This window comes from Dipteris shenzhenensis, chromosome 17 (genome assembly GCF_047967505.1).
Source record: "Dipteris shenzhenensis isolate YYH24624 ecotype China chromosome 17, Dip_SZ_1.0, whole genome shotgun sequence".
Taxonomy (NCBI): Eukaryota; Viridiplantae; Streptophyta; class Polypodiopsida; order Gleicheniales; family Dipteridaceae; genus Dipteris; species Dipteris shenzhenensis.
In genome coordinates, this window is record NC_141612.1 from 22978428 (window position 1) to 22999818 (window position 21391).

At 45.8% G+C, this 21391-nt stretch overlaps 1 protein-coding gene across 1 annotated transcript in view; it reads right to left on the minus strand.

Annotated features, from left to right (window-relative positions):
- Positions 1–21391, minus strand: part of NDP1 (Tetratricopeptide repeat (TPR)-like superfamily protein) — a 95961-nt gene that overhangs the window by 27583 nt on the left and 46987 nt on the right. The window contains exons 6-9 of the mRNA XM_087388425.1: positions 18172–18213; positions 16904–17105; positions 16595–16656; positions 16269–16369 (exon numbers count right to left, since the gene is read on the minus strand). Coding sequence (XP_087244551.1) covers positions 16269–16369; positions 16595–16656; positions 16904–17105; positions 18172–18213 — 407 coding nt within the window. The remainder of the gene's footprint in view (positions 1–16268; positions 16370–16594; positions 16657–16903; positions 17106–18171; positions 18214–21391) is intronic.

Sequence of the window (21391 nt, forward strand, 5' to 3'; positions counted from 1 at the left end):
CCAAAGAGATCGAGGCATTATCACCGATCTCCTAGTCCATCATCGTCTACCTCGAGTTCGACCTCTGTGTCTTCTTCTTCCTTATCAGATAAATCATCCAGGAAAAGAAGGAAACACGAGAAGTCTAGGAAGAGAAAGTCTTCCAAAGCGACCAAGGAATTTAAAGAGGGAGGAAAATCTGTCAAGTTTATGACCTACAATGGACAGTATGGTCATACAGACAAAGCATTGCAGTTTATCAGACAGTTTGATGCTGCATTCGGTACAAAAAAATTTTCAGAATCCTCCAAATTAAGAATGGTCAGTTTACACTTGACAGCAACGGCTAGTGCATGGTGGAGTGCACTGACCACAGATGGGTCAGCCCCAAGGAAGTGGAAGGGCTTCAAGAAAGCCTTCTACCAGCAGTTTATGCCTAAACAGTTTAGAGACCATGTTCTTCAAGACTGGGACAGCTTGCACATGGATGCAGGAGATACAGTGGATGGGTACAACCAAAAGTTCTGGGATGCTTATTTGCAGGTTGCACCGTTCAAAAAGATCTCCAAAGGCACCCAAATGAGGAAGTACAGAGCAGGTCTCACTCCAAGAATTCAGGCAGTCGTGAATGCTTTGGGGGCAAAGAATATTCAAGATCTTATGCATTCAGCTTCAGTAGCGAGTCTTGTGCCGCTACAAGATCCATCTACAGTGCCATCCTTGCATGCAGGACGTGCTGATAAAAAGAAAACTGATTTTACAAAATCAGAAAAGAAAGAGTACACCAAGGCTGAAAAGAAAGGGTTTCAGCCTCAGAAGCCGAGGGGTACTCAGTTTTCAAAGATTTATAAGGGCAAATCTCTATTTACCCCTGAACAGATAGCGGAATTCCATAGAGATGGGAAATGCTTCAGGTGCGGTAAAGAGGGGCATGTGGCTGCCCAGTGCCCAAAAAAGCCTTCATCATCGAAGGGAAAAGAGGCAGAGAAGCCACGAGGACCGCAAAAGCCAATGGCGGGGGGAATTCCTGATATACTGGGTCATGCTTTGAACCCAGAAGAACGAGAATTGCTGCTATCATGGGGCAAAGTTAGAGACCAGCAAGCGCTAATTTTATTTGATCCAGGGGCTACTGATAATTTCATATCAGAGGATCTAGCCCTGAGGCTCGGAATAAAGACGGAAGAGTTAGGCAGGGCTTTGGATGCCGATCAAATGTTTTGTGGGAATCCTGTGCCAGTTACTCCCTTGATAGGGAAGCTCCGTCTTCATGTTCAAAGTTATGTGGATCAGGAAGACTTCTTCATTTCTCGACTGAAACATTATGATGTAGTTTTGGGGATGCCTTGGTTTCACTGCAAGGCAGTGAGGTTGACTCTTCCTGAAAGAGTGCTCGAGTTTGTGCATAGGGGGAAAAATCAGCGTGTAATTGCCAGGAATAAAGGGGACACTATCCCCATTGTATCTGATGTTTCATGCAGTAAAGCAATAAAGTCTGCAATTTCTGCGTACATGGTTTTTGTAAAAGAAAAAGAGAATGATATGCATGCTGAAATGAATGATGCAGACAAAGATAAGTTTCAGTTTTTGGTAAACTTTAAAGATTGCTTTTCTGATGTTTTGCCAAGGGAGTTACCCCCAGAGAGACCAGAAGATCATCAGATAGAGTTAATGCCTGGTAGTGAGCCACCAAACAGACCCCCTTATAGAGTCAGTGCGACTCAGAGAGAGGAGATTATGGCTCAGGTACAGGACTTGCTGTCCAAAGGGTTGATTCAGCCCAGCTCGTCTCCTTTTTGTTCCCCTGTACTGTTAGTACAGAAGAAAGATGGTTCATTCCGTATGTGCGTCGACTATCGCGCACTGAACAAAATGACCATCAAGAATAGATTCCCTATTCCGCGCATTGATGATGTCCTGGATCAGTTAAATGGAGCTTCAGTTTTCAGCAGGATAGACTTAAAGAGTGGCTACCACCAAGTGAGGATACAGCCTCAAGATGTGCATAAGACAGCATTCCGCACTACATTCGGGTTGTATGAATACTTAGTGATGCCTTTTGGGTTGACAAATGCTCCAACCACATTCAATAGAATGATGGATCGTATCTTCCGGAAGTACAGGCATTTTACGGGTACTTTCTTTGACGATATCTTAGTTTTTTCTAAGACAGAGGAAGACCACAGAGAACATCTTGCTATAGTGTTTCAAGAGCTGAGAAATCATCAGCTCTATGCAAATAGCAAGAAAAAAGAATTCTTCCTGGAAGAAATCCACTATCTGGGGCATATAATATCCAAGAATGGGATACAAATGGATCCAGCGAAGATCCGTGCCATTCAGGAATGGCCAGAGCTGAAAACTGTGCATGAAGTTCGAAGCTTTTTAGGCTTGTGTTCTTACTACAGAAGGTTTATCAGACATTTTGCTGATATCGCAGCTCCATTACATGACCTCACTAAGAAAAATGCAGCCTTCACATGGGGATTATCACAGAAGAAAGCATTCAATACACTCAAGGAGAAGTTGACTACAGAGCCTATTCTGGTAGTCCCGGATCTTTATCAGTCTTTTGATGTTGATTGTGATGCTTGTGGAGAATGTGTTGGGGCTGCATTGCATCAGAATGGTCATGTAGTAGCCTATGAAAGCAGGCGACTTCGGGATGCGGAAAGATATTTAGGAATCTATGAGAAAGAGTTATTGGCTGTGATTCATGCCATCCATACATGGAAACACTATCTTTTGGGTGCAGATTTTACTGTCAAAACAGATCACCAAAGTCTGAGATACTTTTTGACTCAGACCAAGCTTTCTGAGAAGCATATGAAATGGGCAAACATGCTATCAATGTATCATTTTCAGATTGTCCATACTCCAGGAATTCGGAACAGAGTGGCAGATGCCTTGTCCCGAAGACCCCAGGTCAATAATGTAACTATTGCTTATCATCAGGACCTGGAAGGCATGAGGGAACAATATGCTCATGATTCTGATTTTGGTGAAACTTTACAGCAAATGCAAGAGGGGCAATCCACCAGTCACTATTCCCTGAAAGATGGGTATTTAATGAAAGATGATTGCCTATGCATCACCCAGGAGATGAGGAAAAAGATTTTGGGGGAATGCCATGCACCTCCCTATGCTGGACATAGAGGAATTACAACAACAACTCTAGCACTAGAGAGGTATTTCTTTTGGCCAGGAATGCGGAAAGATATACATCAGTTTGTTACTGAATGCCTTACGTGTCAGAAAATGAAGTATGATAGACAGAAGGCACCTGGCCTACTTATGCCTCTTCCCGTGCCTCAGGCACCATGGGAAAGTATTACAATGGACTTTATTTTTGATTTGCCGAGATCAAAGTCAGGGAATGATGGGATTTGGACTATCATAGATAGATTCAGCAAGCAAGCCCATTTCATTCCGGTTCGCAAAACCATAAAGGCAGATCATATGGCTAAGCTGTTCATGGCACAAATTTTTAAACATCATGGTATGCCTAAGTCCATTGTTAGTGATCGGGATCCTAGAATGACCAGTCTATTCTGGAGAGCTTTATTTGATAACATGGGGACGAATCTGAATTTTTCTTCTTCTTTCCATCCCCAGACAGATGGTCAAAGTGAAGTAGCAAATTCTACAATTTTGGATATGCTGAAATGCTACGTGGGTGACCAAAGTTCAGACTGGGAAAAGTACCTACCGTTAGTAGAGTTTGCTTACAACAATACAGTACATAGCTCTACAGGGAAAGCCCCTTTTGAAGTCATATATGGGAAGGTGATTTTGCCACCTATACTGAGGACCAAAGATGAAATATTTGCAGCTGATCAGTTTCTGAGAGACCTCCAGACAGCTTACAGCCAAGTCCGGACAGCAATTCAAAGGTCTCAAGAGAAACATAAAAGAGCTGCAGATAAGCATAGGAGACAGTTAGATCTCAAGGAAGGGGACTGCGTACTTTTGAGGTTTCAAAAAGCTAGGCTCCGCAAGTTTAAAGGCAAACAGAAAGTGTATGCAAAGTTATCTCCCAGATACTATGGCCCTTTCAGGGTTACAGAAAGAATAAATGAGGTTGCATATAGATTAGCATTGCCAGAGCATTGGAGGATTCACAATGCATTCCATGTGAGTCTTCTAAAGAAATTTCAGGGACCAGAGCCTACAGAACCAGTATCAGAAGATCCACCAGAAGTGGATGAGCTGGAGGAAGTCCTTCAGCCAGAGCAAATTGTGTACCATATTGTACGTAAAGGCCCTCAGGGTAAGGAGTTTTACAGGTATCTTGTAAAATTCAAAAATTATACCGCATTAGATGCCAAGTGGATGGACGAAGACATGCTATCCGATCATCCACAACTTTTGGATGTTTACAAGGAAGCTTTTCAGTTGAGGTCAACTGAATAGAAGCCGAGGGGATGTCACCACAATGTAAATATCCTAAGTCAAAGTACAGTTGACCATTTATTTGATCATAATTAAAGAGTTTTATATGTGTTAATTATGATCAAAGAGTTATTTTAATGGTCAAAGGATTGACTACGGTCAAAGATACTTGACTCTAGTCAAGTAAACCTGACTGCGGTCAGAGAGTGTTGACTTCGGTCAACAAGACTTGGCATGCGCCAAGAGGGTTAACCCTGGTTAACCAAGATGTGCCAACTTTGGTTGGAAAGACTTGGCTATAATTAAGGCGCCTTGACCTTTGGTCAAAGCTCTTTAATTATAATCAAGAGTGTTGACTCCGGTCAACCAGAGAATATATATATATATATATATATATTTGTTTAGATGTGCACATGTGTTTAGTGGGGACGCCCACCGTGACTAGGATTAGTCCACAGTGCGTTATTTGCATGCAAAGCGCTAACAATTAATGGGTACCATGGTGGTGCGCTTTAATTAATTGTTGCAGGTACTAGGAAGGATTATTTTTCCTAAGCGAAATGGGAGCCTGACAAGCATCTAGGAGGCGGTTCGTGTGACCGAGAGCTTTGAAGACTCCAGAATGGCCCTTAGTGGCTTGTAATAGGATTTAGTCTAGATTTTAGACAAGTGGCATGTTGCCAATTTGAATGGAGCTTGAAGCTCTTGTAAGAAAAAGGATTACTCACGTTTTGATATATGGAAAAATTTACGAGATAGCTCTACGCTGAGCTTCTGTAACAGATTTTCTTGAATGAATAAAGACCTTCGGGGGGGGTCCAGCCCGACGATTTGTCCTGGGCCCTAGTGCATCTCCAGAGAGAGGGAGTGAGGGAGAGCTTTTGAGAGCATAAATCCCGTTTTAGTATCACTTCCTCTCTCCCTAGCCTAACCTCTCTCTCTCCCTCTTTCCACCACGTTCCTTAAGCTAGGAAGCGAGGGCGGAGAGGGAAGGGGGCCAGCGGGGTAGGCAGAGATACCAAGGGGGGTAGAAGGGGTAAGCGGAGAGGGAGGGAGGGCTAGGGGGTGATGGTAGAGAGGCTAGGGGGTAGGCGGAGAGGCTAGGGGGTGAGGGCGGAGAGGGCTAAGGGGGTAGGCGGAGAGGGAGGGGTAGACAGATAGGGAAGAGGGGAGGCTAAGGGGGTATGGGAAGAAGAGGAGAGGGCTGGCAGAGGGGAGGAGTTCAGGTGAGAGGAGAGGGGGGGCTGTACGGCTGAGAGGAGAGAGGACAGCTAAGGGAGGAGGGCTGAGAGAGGAGGGCAGCCCACTGGGACACTAAATTTCTGCAACCTCCTTTCGGGATAAGGTGATGAGACCCTCTATGAGTGACCTGGGCATCTCGCCAGAGTCCCAAATGCCCTGCAAGGCTGATGTAATGTAGTCTCCAATCATATCCCAAAATGCAATGAAAAAAGGGGTGAGGCCATCCGAACCTGGGCACTTGCCCTTGTGAAGGCCTGAAAGTGCGGTCCTGAACTCTGTGTTGGTGAAAGGTGCATCAAGTAAAACATGCATATCCGGTTTCACCAACAAAGGGATGCTTTGCCAAATAACCTGTCTAGCATCCTCTCTATCCTGTGTCAGGATCTGCAGTAAGAAGGGCGGCACAAAAATATGAAGCTATGCATGACATCATCTGAATCTGTCTATAAAACCCCATGTGAGTCAATACACTCTCTCTACACTATGTCTAGGGCCAAGAGAGTGTTTATTGACTCTGCCACCCATCTGAATCCAGAAGGACTCCCGTGCATGAAAGGCATACTCTGCTCTCTGATCAAGCAATATCAACTGATGAGCCCTTGTTGCAGCAAGGCGCTCCTGAATCCAAGCGTCTGAAGGCCGTTTTTGCTCTTCCCTCTGCAAAGCTACCGACTGCTAGCGAACACCAATCTCACGTCTGAGAATATCTCATCTCCTGGTACAAGCAAAACTGAGTGGTAGAAGTCGCTAATACCAGAAAGGACAGCAGCTACATGTGATGGAGATGGTTGCCCACCCTGGACATGAGAAACCCATATCTACAGGGCTTCCTCTGTAAGGTCCTCCTCTGTGTACAAGGCATCTGGAATCCTGATGCTGGCAGACCGGCCTCTCAAGTGAGGCTCTGAGATAGCCAGCACAACAGGAAAGTGATCTGAAGTGGAAACCCTAGTAGCAATGCATACCGATCCACCTCTGTCTAGTGCCCAATCATCTACATAGAATCTGTCAATGCGTGCATGAATAGGCATCTGTTGCCTCCTGTTCGACCAAGAGAACAGGAGGGTGTGGAAGGGAGAGTGTGAGAGCACACACACACACACACACCAGCAGGATAAGCAACAAGAAGTGTGGGGATAAAAGGTATGTGTGTGTCTCCCCTAGCACACAGTGAAGCTTTTATATGAAAGGATAAGGTTACAACACTAAGTACGGTGTACTTAGTGTACTTAACAAATAAAGTACTAAGTGTACTTAACTGTACTTGGGGTGGCCATAGAGCCTTTACCCCAACAACCTCCCACTTAAAGGCAATATGCCCTCAAGTAAAAATAAATGAGGCTCAACCTATACCCATCAACTGTCAGCAATGTGCAAACCGCTCTGCAGGCAAGCCTTTTGTCAACAGATCTGCTGGATTATCATCTGTGTGAATCTTGACAAGCTGAATCAGCTTATCATCTATCACCTCCCTGATGAAGTGATACTTTACATCAATGTGCTTTGTCTTTGCATGAAAGACAGGATTGTGTGCCAACTGAATAGCACTCTGACTGTCACAATGCAACAATGGAATATCACCTGTAATGCCCAAATCTCCCACTAGCCGAGATAACCATAAGGCCTCTTTGCATGCCTCTATGGCTGCAATATATTCAGCTTCCGTAGTAGACAAGGCTATGCACTGCTGCATCCTTGACATCCATGACACTGCACCTCCAGTGAATGTATAAACATAACCGGTAGTAGACTTCCGGTTATCGGGATGACCAGCAAAATCTGAATCCACATAACCATGCACCTTTGCATCTTGCTTGCCAAAGCATATGCACAACTCCTGTGTGCCCTTCAGGTATCTCATGATACCTTTCACTGCATTCCAATGCTTCTTGCCTGGATTTGCCATATACCTGCTAACCACTCCCACTGCAAACGCAATATCAGGTCTGGTAGCAACCATGGCATACATGAGACTGCCACAAGCTGAAGCATACGGAATCTTGGCCATTTCGGCCCTATCAGCATCTGAGTGTGGGCTGTCCATTGCACTGAGTTTCACATACGGAGGCAATGGAGAACTAAGGGTTTTCCCCCCTTCCATATGAAACCTGTGCAATACTTTGCCAATATATTCGGTCTGAAACAGATACAACAAACGCTGTCCCCTGTCTCTCCGTATCCGCATTCCCAGTATGTGATTTGCATCACCAAGGTCCTTCATATCAAAGGCCTCATGCAGTCTTTTCTTAAGGTCATCAAGCTCCTTACGAGCTGTACCAGCAATAAGCATGTCATCCACATATAAAATGAGAATGATTAAGCTGCCATTGGCAGCCCTTTTGGTATATAAGCAGTGATCGTCATCACTTCTCCTGAAACCTTGGGACTTCATGAAGGTATCAAATTTCTTATACCATTCCCTGGGTGCCTGTTTCAGCCCGTAAAGGCTCTTTTTAAGCTTGCATACAAGTGACTCCTTGCCCTTGACTGCAAATCCTTCTGGCTGCTGCATGTAGATCTCCTCATGAAGATCACCGTGAAGAAAGGCTGTCTTCACATCCATTTGGCATAATTCCAAATTCTCACATGCAACCAAAGCGAGTACAATCCTGAGTGTGGTCATCTTAACCACTGGAGAAAAGATCTCATCAAAATCAACACCATACTCTTGCTTAAAGCCCTTGGCAACCAACCTGGCTTTATACCTTGGCTTAGCTCCAAGTGTGACTTTCAATCTATACACCCACTTGCATGGCAGTACTTTCATGCCCTTAGGCAACTGCACCAATTCCCAAGTACCATTTTTATGGAGACTGTCCATTTCAGACTTCATGGCTAGTTCCCATAGCCTTTTATCATGCATTTGCACGGCTTCCTTGTAATAGGAAGGTTCTCCACAATCTGTAAGCATAATAAAATCTGCTCCTGGAACAAATCTGTCTGGCGGTTTCATTTGTCTAGTGGACCTTCGGACCCATTGGTCTTGCTGTCCAACTTGCTGCTCACCTAAAACAGGTTGCTACTCTAGTAGATCAGGCTGCAGAATTATGCCTGGGAGGTCTTCCAAAGGTGGCATGTCCCGTAGTACATCTTCCACCACTGCGGGCTGTCCATTTGGACCTGCTGCAGCATCATGCATTGGCTGATTACGCTGCTGTTGTGGCTGATTTGCAGCCTGCCTGAATTGTACAGGATGTCCCGAGTCATCAATGTCAACCTCTGAAGCATCAGAAGGCTTATCTGCTGCCTTAAACATACATGACTCATCAAAAAAGACATCATTGCTGCGTATTAGCTTCTTATTCACTGGATCCCATAGGCGGTAACCCATCTCACCACTGTCACCATATCCAAGAAAAATGCATTTAAGAGATTTAGGATCAAGCTTGCTGCGATTTTCTCTGCGTATATGCACGTACGCAGTGCAGCCAAAGACCCTCAAGTGCTTATAGGAAGGAGGTTTTCCTGTCCAAAGCTCCTCTGGCACTCTGCCATCTAGTCTTTTATTTGGTGACCTATTGATGAGGTGTACTGCTGTTTTTACAGCTTCAGCCCAAAATCCATGAGATAAAGCAGCATGTGACATCATAGAGCGAGACTTTTCCTGTATGGTTCTATTCATACGCTCTGCAGTGCCATTTTGCGCTGGACTGTAGGGAGCAGTGAGTTCTCTTTTAATACCTCTAGCATCACAAAATGCACTGAATGCATTAGACATATACTCCCCACCGTTATCTGACCGCAAAGCCTTCAGTGTTCTGCCTGTTTGGTTCTCAACCATAGCAAGCCATTTCTGGAACACTGGAATGACATCACTCTTCAATCGAAGATGATACAACCACACCTTCCTTGTGGAATCATCTATAAATGTGACAAAGTACCGTGCACCTCCAAGTGAAGGATTAGGCATCTCACACACATCTGTATGCACAAGCTCAAGTTGAGCATCTTTATGTCCTAATCTCCTTTTATGAGGACACTGTAACTGTCTACCATATATGCAGTGCTCACAAAACTTTAAATCAGAAAATTTAAGAGACGGTAAGTAGCCAAGGCGAGCCAATTGCTCCATTCCACTTATGCTCATATGTCCCATCCGCTTATGCCACATAGAAATATTCGGCAGCTCGGTGGCATTCATATCAGCATGATTACATACTTTAGCATGAAGAGTATACATTGTGTCAACCTTAGAGCCTCTGGCAACAACCAGGGCACCTTTGGTGACCTTCCAGAAACCATGACCAAAGCTGGTCACAAAACCTTCATCATCCAACATGCCAGTAGAAATCAGATTTTTCTTGACTTCGGGTACATGCCTAACATTGTGAAGCATAAGCTGAGTACCATCAGCAAATACAAGCCTGACATCTCCAATACCAACAATACTGCATGCATGATTATCCCCTAGAAAAACGACTCCATTACTGCCTGCTGCATATCTTACAAACAATTCTTTGTAAGGTGTAACATGGAATGAGGCACCTGAGTCAATGATCCAAGAGTGCATGTCTGCAAGATCTCCTGCATGGAGAGAATGAGCATCCAAAGTAGAGAGAAATAGAACCTCTCCCTCACTGTCATAACCGTGTGTAGAATGAAGCTCTTCAATCTTCACACTGCTCTTGCCATTGCTTACTGGTACAATTGCTTTTGCATCTGACGCATCAGTATTTTTGGCTTTGTCTCTCTTATCATTTTTCAGTTTAAAGCACTGCTTTTTAGTATGTCCCTTTTTGCCACAGTAGTAGCACTCAACATCTTTGTTGGAGCGGGACTTGCTCCTCCCTTTTCCCCTTTCCTGAGATTTGCCTCTTTGCTGACTTCTCCCCCTTGCATTTAAGGCATTGTTAGGCTTTACTGCATCTTGAGCTTTCAGCTTCTGCTCTTCTTGCAAAATCAGCCCTGTGATATCTGAAAAACTTATGAAAGTGTTTGCATTTGTTACGGCTGTGGTGAATGTATCCCAACTTTCAGGAAGAGAAATCAAGAGTGCCATACCCTTGGTTTCCTCATCCACCACATATTTTTGATTTGCAAGTTGAGTGACAATTGAATTAAACTCATTGAGATGTGCATCCATGGAGGTCCCTTCCTTCATCTTCAGATTGAAGAACTTGCGCAGCCAATATATCTTTGTGGCTACACTCTGCTGCTCATATGTGTCCTGTAGCTTTTTCCACACACCCCAGGCTGTTTTTTCACCATCCACATTCCAAACAACACTCTCATGGAGTGACAATTCAATTATGGACTTTGCTGACAGATCAGCTAGTGCCCAAGCATCATCAGATGTGCCAATGGGCTTCACACCTTTGTGTATAATAGGAGCATGAAACTGCCTGAGAATTAGCACATTCAGGACCATCTTTTTCCAAATTGGGTAGTTAGCAGCACCGTGCAACTTTTTAATATTGAGAAGAGAAGATTCCGAGGATGAAGCCATTACAATCAGCAAGAAATATAACCCACACTTGGGTGCCTGACTCCCTGCAAACTAAGTGCACAGATGCACTTGTAGTTGTGCTCAAAAGTTAATTCCTGCAATTTTCTCCCACTTAACAGTAAATACTGTTTGTTTCCTGCCGGCTGCAGATCCAGAAAAGTAATACTTAATGCATTAATTGAGGCTCTGTAGTACAGTACAGCAGTACCTTGATTTGACACAATGTATGTCCCTGCTGTAACAGTGAAAACAGCACTGTTTTATGCACTTTAAACTTCAGTAAAGTGACTGTTTACAGTCCAAAAATTGACTCCGGACAGTACCCGACTGTACTTTCTAGTACAGCAACAGAAATTGACTGTATAACTGTCCAAAACTGTCGGAATTAGACTCTCTCTTGCCTCTATAACTGTGTTACACAGTTTAGAACTTGAATGAGGCAAAAGCCCCTTGACTAGAAGCCAATTTTGAAGATTTTAGTGCATACACAGCTTTCCCAAAGCTCCACTGATCACATAAAGCATCCAGGTGTTTCCCCCAACACTGATATGCATAACAATGTCAAAAGCCCCAATTCATATGCATCTGCCACTGTCCCGTAAGTCATAAACAACTCCAATCAGGAGGATATACGCAAATAAGTGCGTGTAGAAGCCAATGCTTGGCTGTGGCTGCAAAAGCCCCTTGATTCCACAGTTCAGAAATGAGAATTTCTCTCACATTGGAGGCGTAGATCTGCAGATCTACCTCATTGTCAACAGAAGGAACCCAAAAAACGGGTGAAGCGGGCTGCTATCTCCGAGCTCTCCGGCGATGGCGAGGACCTGCACCTGTGGACACTTGGCGCTTGTGGCGAATTTGCTGGTGGCCTTGGCCCGGGCTGGCGCCGATGGCGTCGCTGGTGGCTGTTGGCCGCTGGCCGGCGGTGGCTGCTGGTGGCGCCGATGGCGTCACTGGCTGGCGCCGCTTCACTAGCTGGCGCCGCTGGCTGCTGGTGGCCTACTGGCCGCTGGCGCCGGTGGCTGGTGGCCCTTGGCCCTGGCTGGCGCCGCGTGGCCGGTGGCCCTTGGCCCTGGCTGGTGCTGCGTGGCCTTGGCCCTGGCGACACACGGCCTCAAAGGGCTGCTAGCATAGCGCTAGCAGCTCAAGGCACCGATGGCGCTGTCTGACGGCGTGGCACTGTGCCTAGCGATGGCTCATCGACGAGGCTGGTAGGCGAGGAGAGCAGGAGCAGCTGTCGAGGCTGGTACGGGCGAGTTTCTTGCAGGCTGTCGCTCCTATCTAGCGATGGCTGGCCGCTGCCTAGCGATGGTTGTTGGTGCTCCTTGGCTGCTGGTAAGACCCACGTTTGGGCACACCCACGAATAGGCTCTGATACCAGTTGTGGAAGGGAGAGTGTGAGAGCACACACACACACACACCAGCAGGATAAGCAACAAGAAGTGTGGGGATAAAAGGTATGTGTGTGTCTCCCCTAGCACACAGTGAAGCTTTTATATGAAAGGATAAGGTTACAACACTAAGTACGGTGTACTTAGTGTACTTAACAAATAAAGTACTAAGTGTACTTAACTGTACTTGGGTGGCCATAGAGCCTTTACCCCAACAGAGGGACTATGGCTGAATAAGAAAAGCATTGTCCAACCAAGTATCTCTGCCACAGTAGTGAAAAAGGAAGGCATCCCAAGCTGCTCTCTCCAAAGAGTGAAGTCCTCCTTCTCTACCCCCTTTTTTGTTTGACGGTAACTCAACCATGTTAAAGTCACCTCCAATCACCCATAAATCTGCAATAGCGGCCCAGGAGAGCAAATGCTTCCACATAATGACACGTTCTCCTCTAATGTTGGAGGCATACAGGTTAAGGAAACCAACCTTACGCCCTCCAATCAAGAGAATAATCCACTGAGCCCTAGAGGAGATAATGACTCTATGTCCAACAACTAAGGGGAGAACCGACTGTGAAACTGAAATAGAAGTGTCCCCCCTAGTGCCCAAGGCAGGCGACCAAAATGTATGGCTAGAAAGCAACTTGGCTGACTTGGCACAATCTCTAGAATCCAGTTTGTGCTCCTGAATAAATAAGATATCAATGGAACCCCCAGTAACACCTGGATGAAGTTGATCCTCGATCAGTTGTCTGCGGCGGCGATGTGGGACGCCACCTAGGCCCTGTATGTTCCAGCTAACAATCCTCATCGACGAGAGGATGTAGAGTGGAACACCTTACCCGACCTAGTGGCGGAAACAAACCCCTCAACAGGGGAAGACCTCCTGCTCCAGGAGCGAGGAATGGAACCAAGTGGCGAAAAATCAATAGGGGAAAGAACCCTGCCACCTGACGCCCTGTCAACAGGAAACCCAATCACTGGCTCACCAAAAGTAGAGGGCACAAACTCCTCTGGAAAATTTGAAGCATCTGTCAAAGCTGAAAATGAGTTCCTGTGAATCAGGCCAGACACTGGAGTGCGAAAGATCCCTTCTGAAGAAAGAGGATCAATAGTGTAAACCATCCCCTTCCCCCTATCTAAGGAAGAAAGTGAGGATTGCTCTCGATCCTATGTCTGCACGGCCGCGGAGACCTCTACTACCTCGAGGAGAGTATATGGCACTGTTGGTTCCAAGGGAGAAGCTGCAACCGGGGAGGAGGTCGAAGCTGAAGCACCTCGGACTATGTGAGGTGAGACTGGAGGAATAGCTCGAGGTGAAGCAGAGTCCACTAGTGTATCCTCGTGAACTGAAGGAGGAATCTGCACACGAACCAAAACCCACTGGTATGCGACGGGTGCCCCTGCAGGTCGTGAGACACCTGAGGTAGAAGGTGGTGGTACCAAAGGAGCGCTCAGTCGAGGAGCACTCTGGCGAGTAGGAGCTGTACCACCACCCTGAGAAGGACCGCCATGTGGAGGTCGAGGAGCAGGTGCTGGACTTGTACCACCCCCCTGTCGAGGTCGAGGAGCAGGTACTAGACCTGTACCACCCCCTTGTCGAGGCCGTGGGGCGGTAGCTGTACCAGAGGACTTCTTGGGCCTTTTCGTCTTCCTTGGGCAATCCCTAGCAAAGTATCCAATGGTCCTGCATATCCTGCACTGGTCCTGCCTGCCTGTAATCTCTACTCTTTGGCGAAAAAAGGAACCATCCAAGCGTTGGATCATAGCATGGTCCATCGTGAGGTTGGGATCCTTATGGAGGACCCTAACTCTAGCTACCCCATCAGCCTTGGTTGCCTCTGCTGCAGTCAACGGCAACCCAGGGAGGGGTGGGATCTCAGCAACCGCGCCGAAATGCTCCCCAATAACAGAAAGAAGTCGATGGTAAACCTGGGGAAGCCCGAAAAATTTGATGAAGAGCGAAAAGATTTCCTTATCTGCCTCCACTGGGTCGAAACCAATATCGAAGGCGTCAAAGAAGATCTTCATGTGTCCCAGGTGTAAAAACTCAGCTTTGAGCACGGTGCTCGTAGCCTCTAGAGTGTCAAAAACAACCTGGAAGACGAACATCTAACAATCATGGAGTGAGGTTTGGGGGGAGAGCCGCAAGCATCCAGTCTCTGGCTTGGGATCTGGAAGGATGAGGCCCGAAGATGCGTGCGAGCAACGTGGTAGAGCATTCAATCTCTACATCCTTCTTGAGCTGCTGCAACTCATCTTTAGAAAAAGTAATAGTTTTCGTGGCCGGTGGAGGTGGAGTAGGATTGGCTGACGGAATATCCATCACCAATTGAGGTGAGGAGGCCGATTTGAACACTTTTGAGCCTCCATCCGCTCCAAAAAGCGCTGCGGGAGAAGAAAGAGAGGGGAGACAGGAAGAAGAGGAGGGGGGTAGAGGAGAGGGCTAAGGCGGGGGGATAGGGAGCAGGGGAGAGGAGAGGGGGGTAGAGGAGAGGGCTGAAGCGGGGGGGAGGGAGCGGGGTAGAGGAGAGGGGGGTAGAGGGGAGGGAGGTAGAGGCGGGGGGTAGGGAGCGGGTAGAGGGGAGGGGGGTAGAGGCGGGGGGTAGGGAGCACGGTAGAGGGAGGGCTGAGACAAGGAGCGGGGTAGAGGGAGCAGAGGAGCAAGGGAGGGGGAGCGGGCTGAGAGGGGAGGGGGCAGGCTGAGCGGGAGAGGAGAGAGGGGGGTAGAGGAGAGGGAGGTAGAGACGGGGGGTAGGGAGCGGGTAGAGGAGAGGGGTGTAGAGGCAGGGGGTAGGGAGCGGGATAGAGGGAGGGCTGAGGCAGGGAGCGGGGGTAGGGAGCAGGGTAGAGGGAGTGGGAGAGCAGGGAAGGGGGAGCAGGCTGAGAGGGGAGGGGGCGGGCTGAGAGGGAGAGGAGGGGAAGGGGTAGCGGGCTGAGAGGGAGAGGAGGGGGAGGAAGGGAGAGGCTGAGGGAGGGGGAGGGGGAGGGGCTGAGGGCGAGGGAGGAGGCTGAGGGAGGAGCTGAAGGAGAGGGTGCAGCAAGTCTCTAGATATTTTGATTGCATGCTTACAAAAAAATCATGCTCTTTCATAGGCTTTACAATACAAATAAAACGGTTGCATTTCCAAAGATAGACAAAATTCAAAGAGTCCACTACATATAAACTTTAGGTTGATCAAACACTACATGGATGGAAAAAGAACTTGGAATGGTGCTTGGACTTATAGATTGTGGAAGGAGATTAGATGCTGATCTAGGCGGCATTCTGATGTGTGGATCTTTGGAAAAATTAGTCGATGATTCACATAGCACTACCACGTCTTTTGCATATACAGCTACAGTTTTAAAAATGGTGTAGTCATGTAGAACATTCCTCCTTAGAACGAAAAGTTAACCTCTCTTCATGGACAAATAACTTGGTCACATGGATCCAATCTTGTTAATCATGAGTATATTTTCAGTTCAGTGGCATGAAATTCAGATTATTGAAATCACTACTTGCCCTTTTGTGTCAAAGTGTCCTTGAAGTAAGCAAAGGAAGCAAAGATAAAGATAAAATAAGGGCAACACTAGCTCAATAACATATCAGTATCTATTAAGTTCATCATTTGAGGCTTTCATGAAGTTTATCATCTCCAATCCATGTAAGAATTTAACATGAGGCCACTTAAGAAAGCCGTACACCAGTATTGGAATTCTTTTGGTTCAAAACATTTGCAATGAAATAGATTAAACTATGAGTAAAAGCATAGTGCCAACACTACACTCCAACTTTACCTACTTATAAAATATCAGTTCAAGAGTGACTACAAGTCATGTACCTCTATGATCACTGAGTCGCTTTTCCCTTCAGCTATTCCTCTACGCTGATACAAGTCTCCAATGCAAGACAGAATTATCCCAACCTGGGGATGTTTCTCACCTGCATTGCAATTGTTGAACTCTCAATGAGAGAAACTACCTTCTCTTCCAATATATTATGGGAGAATTTTCAGATCGTGCTAAAAAATGTTAATGTTAAAACCCCTGCAGGGTTGGTTAGCACTCAAGAACCCTCAAACGTTTTGTACTATCATAAACTTTCCTCTTCGTCGTCTTTTTCCAGGACATACAGTATCAAGATTGTTTCAAAACAAAGTGTCTTCACCTTTCACCATCTCTGCCTGTTTCAGGGCTTGAGTAAGTTGAGACTCTGCTTCATCAAAGTTTCTGTGGCAAACAGCTTTGCAAGTTATATCAAACAAATGGGGACAATGGACACATCAAGTTGCAGCACGGAATGAGTAGCTCATCGCATGCATACAATTGCCTTCCATGCTAAGCCATATGTTTGAAATATCACAACATATCACATTTAGCTATCTCTAGGAAACTGAGAGACCAGACACCAACCTATGTGAGATTTTAAACAGATTTGAACCAGTAAACATGACCAAGGCATCCAGAAAACTCTCACCCCATAATTGTAAGAAGCTGGCCCAAACCACCCAGTGCACCAATCTGTATTACTTCAGGCACCATAGCAATAGCTGACAACTGCCGGCCATTCTCTTCAAGGTGCTGCTTGAAGAAATTTATTGATTTCTCATAGAAGTCCTTTGAAAGTAAAAACGACTTTTGGACATGAAAAGACTCTGCATAAGCTAACATAGCTGCCCCTGAAGCAATAAAAGGCTTTGAAAAGATAATGAATTGGTCTTAATACACTGCAAATTCTATCCTTGTTTATTGTGGACCAAAAAAATTATCATCCCTCGTACAATCGAAAGATGCACTCATTATTTAAAAAATTATAATCCATCATACAATAGAAAGACGTGTTACACTTCACTCATCATTGAAAGAATTTCCTGCTCACTTTGAAAATGGAAATTCCAGAACCAATTCCTAGTATAAGCAATACACAAATGAAACCCTCTTTGAAGGATTACCTCACTATTTCATATTTAAAAGCATGCCAACCAGGAATTCACTCACCATTAAAGGCAGACTAACCACGAGAAATGACTTCTTTCATATAAGAAACACCCCTGAAGGATCCTCTGGCCACTTTCAATATTGGAATAACATCAAGACAACCGAATGCAATATATATTCAATGAAAATCATTGCATCATCCATAGGCAGATAGATAGCTCTTTCATTAAACCTATAAGGACAAGTGTACTAATCAAATGTAAAACATAACATACCATACTATTGACAAACATCCATTTGACTTTATTCAAATGAAGGTAACAAATTCGAAGGCTCACGAAAGCCAAAGAGGCATGCATCCAAACCATATTTACTATCGAACAGGAACGTGTTGAGAATGTGGAATGCTAGTTTGGGAAGGGGGAATAGCAACCTGGAACAGGTAAGTTACATCAACATTCTCATGATCATCGAAAATAGAAGTATATGCATGAATTTTCATATTTACAGCTTTAACTTTTCACAAATGTCATTCATATTACATGAACAAATGCAATCATGAAGGTTTCATTGACATATGCCCTATGGTTAATGCATAGTTTCTGGTCCCCAAAACTGTGTTTTTGTTCTATGTCTATGATAAAAAATCAATCAAACAAGTAATCAGCCTATGCTATATTTTGACTTGCAATTAATCCAAATACCACACGGCAACAAAATTAGGCATCTGGAAGTACACATTTTCACATTGTACTGACACAAATAGCGATTAATTTATGAAAGCAGTGACGTTCTCCAAGGGCTGACCTGATCCATGCTCAAGGTCTAATCGTGTAAACTGTTGAGATTCTGCCATGAAATATCAGATTTAGCTCTCTCTCTCTCTCTCTCTCTCTCTCTCTCTCTCTCTCTCTCTATCTATCTATCTATCTATCTATCTATATCAAAATCTCGCAAAAAAAAGCTGTAGAAGGAAGAAAATTACAGTCACAGTTATAGAGAGCATAAGATCTGTTCACAGAAATGGAGAGGTAAACCCCTTTTGATGCCACCCAGAGCAGTATGGAAGTAGGGGCATACCTGTAGCAATGTCTGGGAGAGATGCATTCATCACTCAAATTTTTGCTGCTGCGCACGATACATCAACCCAGATAATGGAGCTAGTCTCCTCGCAGCCAGAGGTTAAACCGGCTTGCTAGAGCCAGCTCCTTGAAAAACCAGAGAGGACTTGTGCCCATCCAGATGAAATCCCACCACTTCAGCTTTGAGACAGAGCAATGGCCATGAAGGGGCAGTTACAATACCCCCCAGAAAAGCATGTGTGCCCGAGAGATTGCACAGACCAAGCAGCACATTCTTTTGAAATGTGCTACGTACTCAGAAGTACATGACAAACTCCATCACATTGTCTCCTGGCACAATGCTACACCCTCTTGCTCTCAAAGGAGATGCACAACTGCATGGGTGCACATATTGCTGAGATCATATGCACTAAGAAACAACTCCTAAAGCAGGCTCATGGTGAAAACCACTGCCACGTTGCTTGCTTCTAGCTGGACCAGGACACACAATGAGAGTTCAAGGTAATGTGTATCCTGAAACAACTTGACCGTGAAGGCCTCTCCTGATCTACATATACAAAATCCTATGACTACATATTGCATTTCTTGCAAATATGACAGCTCATGATTGGTTGTCCCACTGAAGTATCTAAAAATCTGCTTTACAATTTCCACTCTCCGTCGCACAGCACCTTCCACCCCACTGATTTCTTGCTCCACCTATCATGACATACGCTTCGACCATGATATCTCACCTATTTACTCAGGTCGTCTGTACATACTTCTCACTTATATTGACTTCATACTCCTATTAGAGAACCGTACTGCCCTAATCACCCGCTCACTACACGAGGCTGCCCTTCACGCTTTCCATCACACCACTCGCTCCACCCGCCCACCACCACCTAGGACCATACCTTGTAATAGTTGGTACAATGATGAGTGTAAGGCTTTACGCCGTCAGCTCAAATTTGAAACCAAAAACAATCTTCCGAGCGAGCCAGAGACCCTACACGAGTATCGTCAACTGGTACGTAGAAAGAAACTAGATTTCGTTTGCCAAAACGAGGAGGAATTACTGAACATTTTGTTTAGTAAAAGCTCTAAGGACTTTTGGCGGAGATTTCTTAAGGGACAGCCCCCTTCACCACTCACTGACGCTCAGGTTTGGTATAACTATGCACGCACGCTATATGACATCCCAAATCAGCCAGTTTCTGACCTCTCACATATGCCACGTCCCACATCCTGCATCCTCTTCACTAAGGGGGGAGTGAAGGATGCCGTAATGAAACTTCATAATGGCCGAGCAAAGGATCATGAGGGGCTATGCACTGAGTTCATTGCATATGGGATTAACCTCCTAGCCCCAATCTTAGCAAAGCTTTTTAATGAAGCTGATTGTTTGGGGTTTCCACGCACCTGGACCATTAACACTATCTCACCCATCCACAAGGCAGGGAATCCCACGATCCCAGAGAATTACACGACCATTATGATTGGGCATGTCATGTCCAATATTCATGCATCGATGCTTGATTCTGAGATCAGTCAATTTGCAGAGTGTCAAGGACTTAGAGCAGCAAGACAGTCTGGATTCTGACGTCATCATGGAACCATAGATCGAATTCTCATACTCAGGTGTATCATCGAGGAGGCGAGGGCACGGAAGCAAAGGATTTACTATTGCTTTGTGGATTTCCGCAAGGCATTTGATACGGTTCACAGAGCTTGCCTCCTCCGAGGCCTACAGGATTTGGGTTATGGCCAAGAGATCATTTGAGCTGTCCAGTGTCATGGCACTTTACGAGAGAGTCTCACACAGAGTCCAAGCAGGGTTTGGGTGGACACACGAGATCATGAGCACTATTGGGGTCAAACAAGGGTGTCCTTTATCACCTACCCTGTTTGGCCTCTACATTGATGAGCTGGAGACAGTGATGCATACACAAGGGGGGGGATGGATGCTCTCTTGCTAGCACTCTGATCCGGATATTGTTGTATGCAGATGATGTGGCACTTTTGCTTCCTCGGCAGAGGGGCTCCAGAGACACTTGGACATACTACATTTTTTTTGTGAGTCTCATGATTTGAAGGTCAACCTTGGTAAAACTAAGGTTATGATTTTCAATACATCTCGAGCCGTCATGCACCAAGAGCAATTCACGTTTGATGGGTCACCTATTGAGATAGTTTCGTCATACACGTATCTTGGGGTTGTCTTCTCCGGACCCATCTTCACTATGCGACCCGCGATGCAAGCCCGCCTGGGCAAGGGATATGCTTCATTGCCCAGACTAGAGAGGCAGTGCTTGCCCACACTTTCAGGATCCACGGACCAAGGGGCTGCTTTTTGACTCCTTGGTCCGCCCAGCGGGGATGTATGGCAGCCCTTGCTGGGGGCCAAACTTGTCGAATATAGAGTGGGCTCGTGTGGAGCAACTACAGGTTCTCATGCTATCGTGGATGATTCACAGTAAGCCATCGTTCCTCACCAGATCATTCAAGATGAGTTTTGGGTCATCCCCATTACAGCTAGATGCTGCATTTCAGGTCATCATGTATCTGTATTGAGTCAAGGAGTACGGGGATTACACTTATGGACGCAGCAGACTACCATGACTAGCATTGTCCTCCTCTATGGCACTTTCAACAGGAGGTGACCAAAGATGCTAGTATGCACGCACAGAGAGATGGTTTGAGCGATTGGGGCTCCACATGGATAGACTCCCTCCCTTCCAGTACAGTATGGACACTCCGTTTTCTCCCCTCCTGTCGCACGAGGTCAACCAAGTAATCCGTGAGGATCTCTTACAGCTACACACATTCCGGACCTGGCTGGGACCGAGCAAGCTTCCAGTGAAGCTCAGCTTCTACAAAGGTCACTCCTTGCATATCACAGAGGAGGGTTTCATTGACCCAACAAGATACACGCAGATCCACTTAGCAATTGCTTGTTTTGTTGT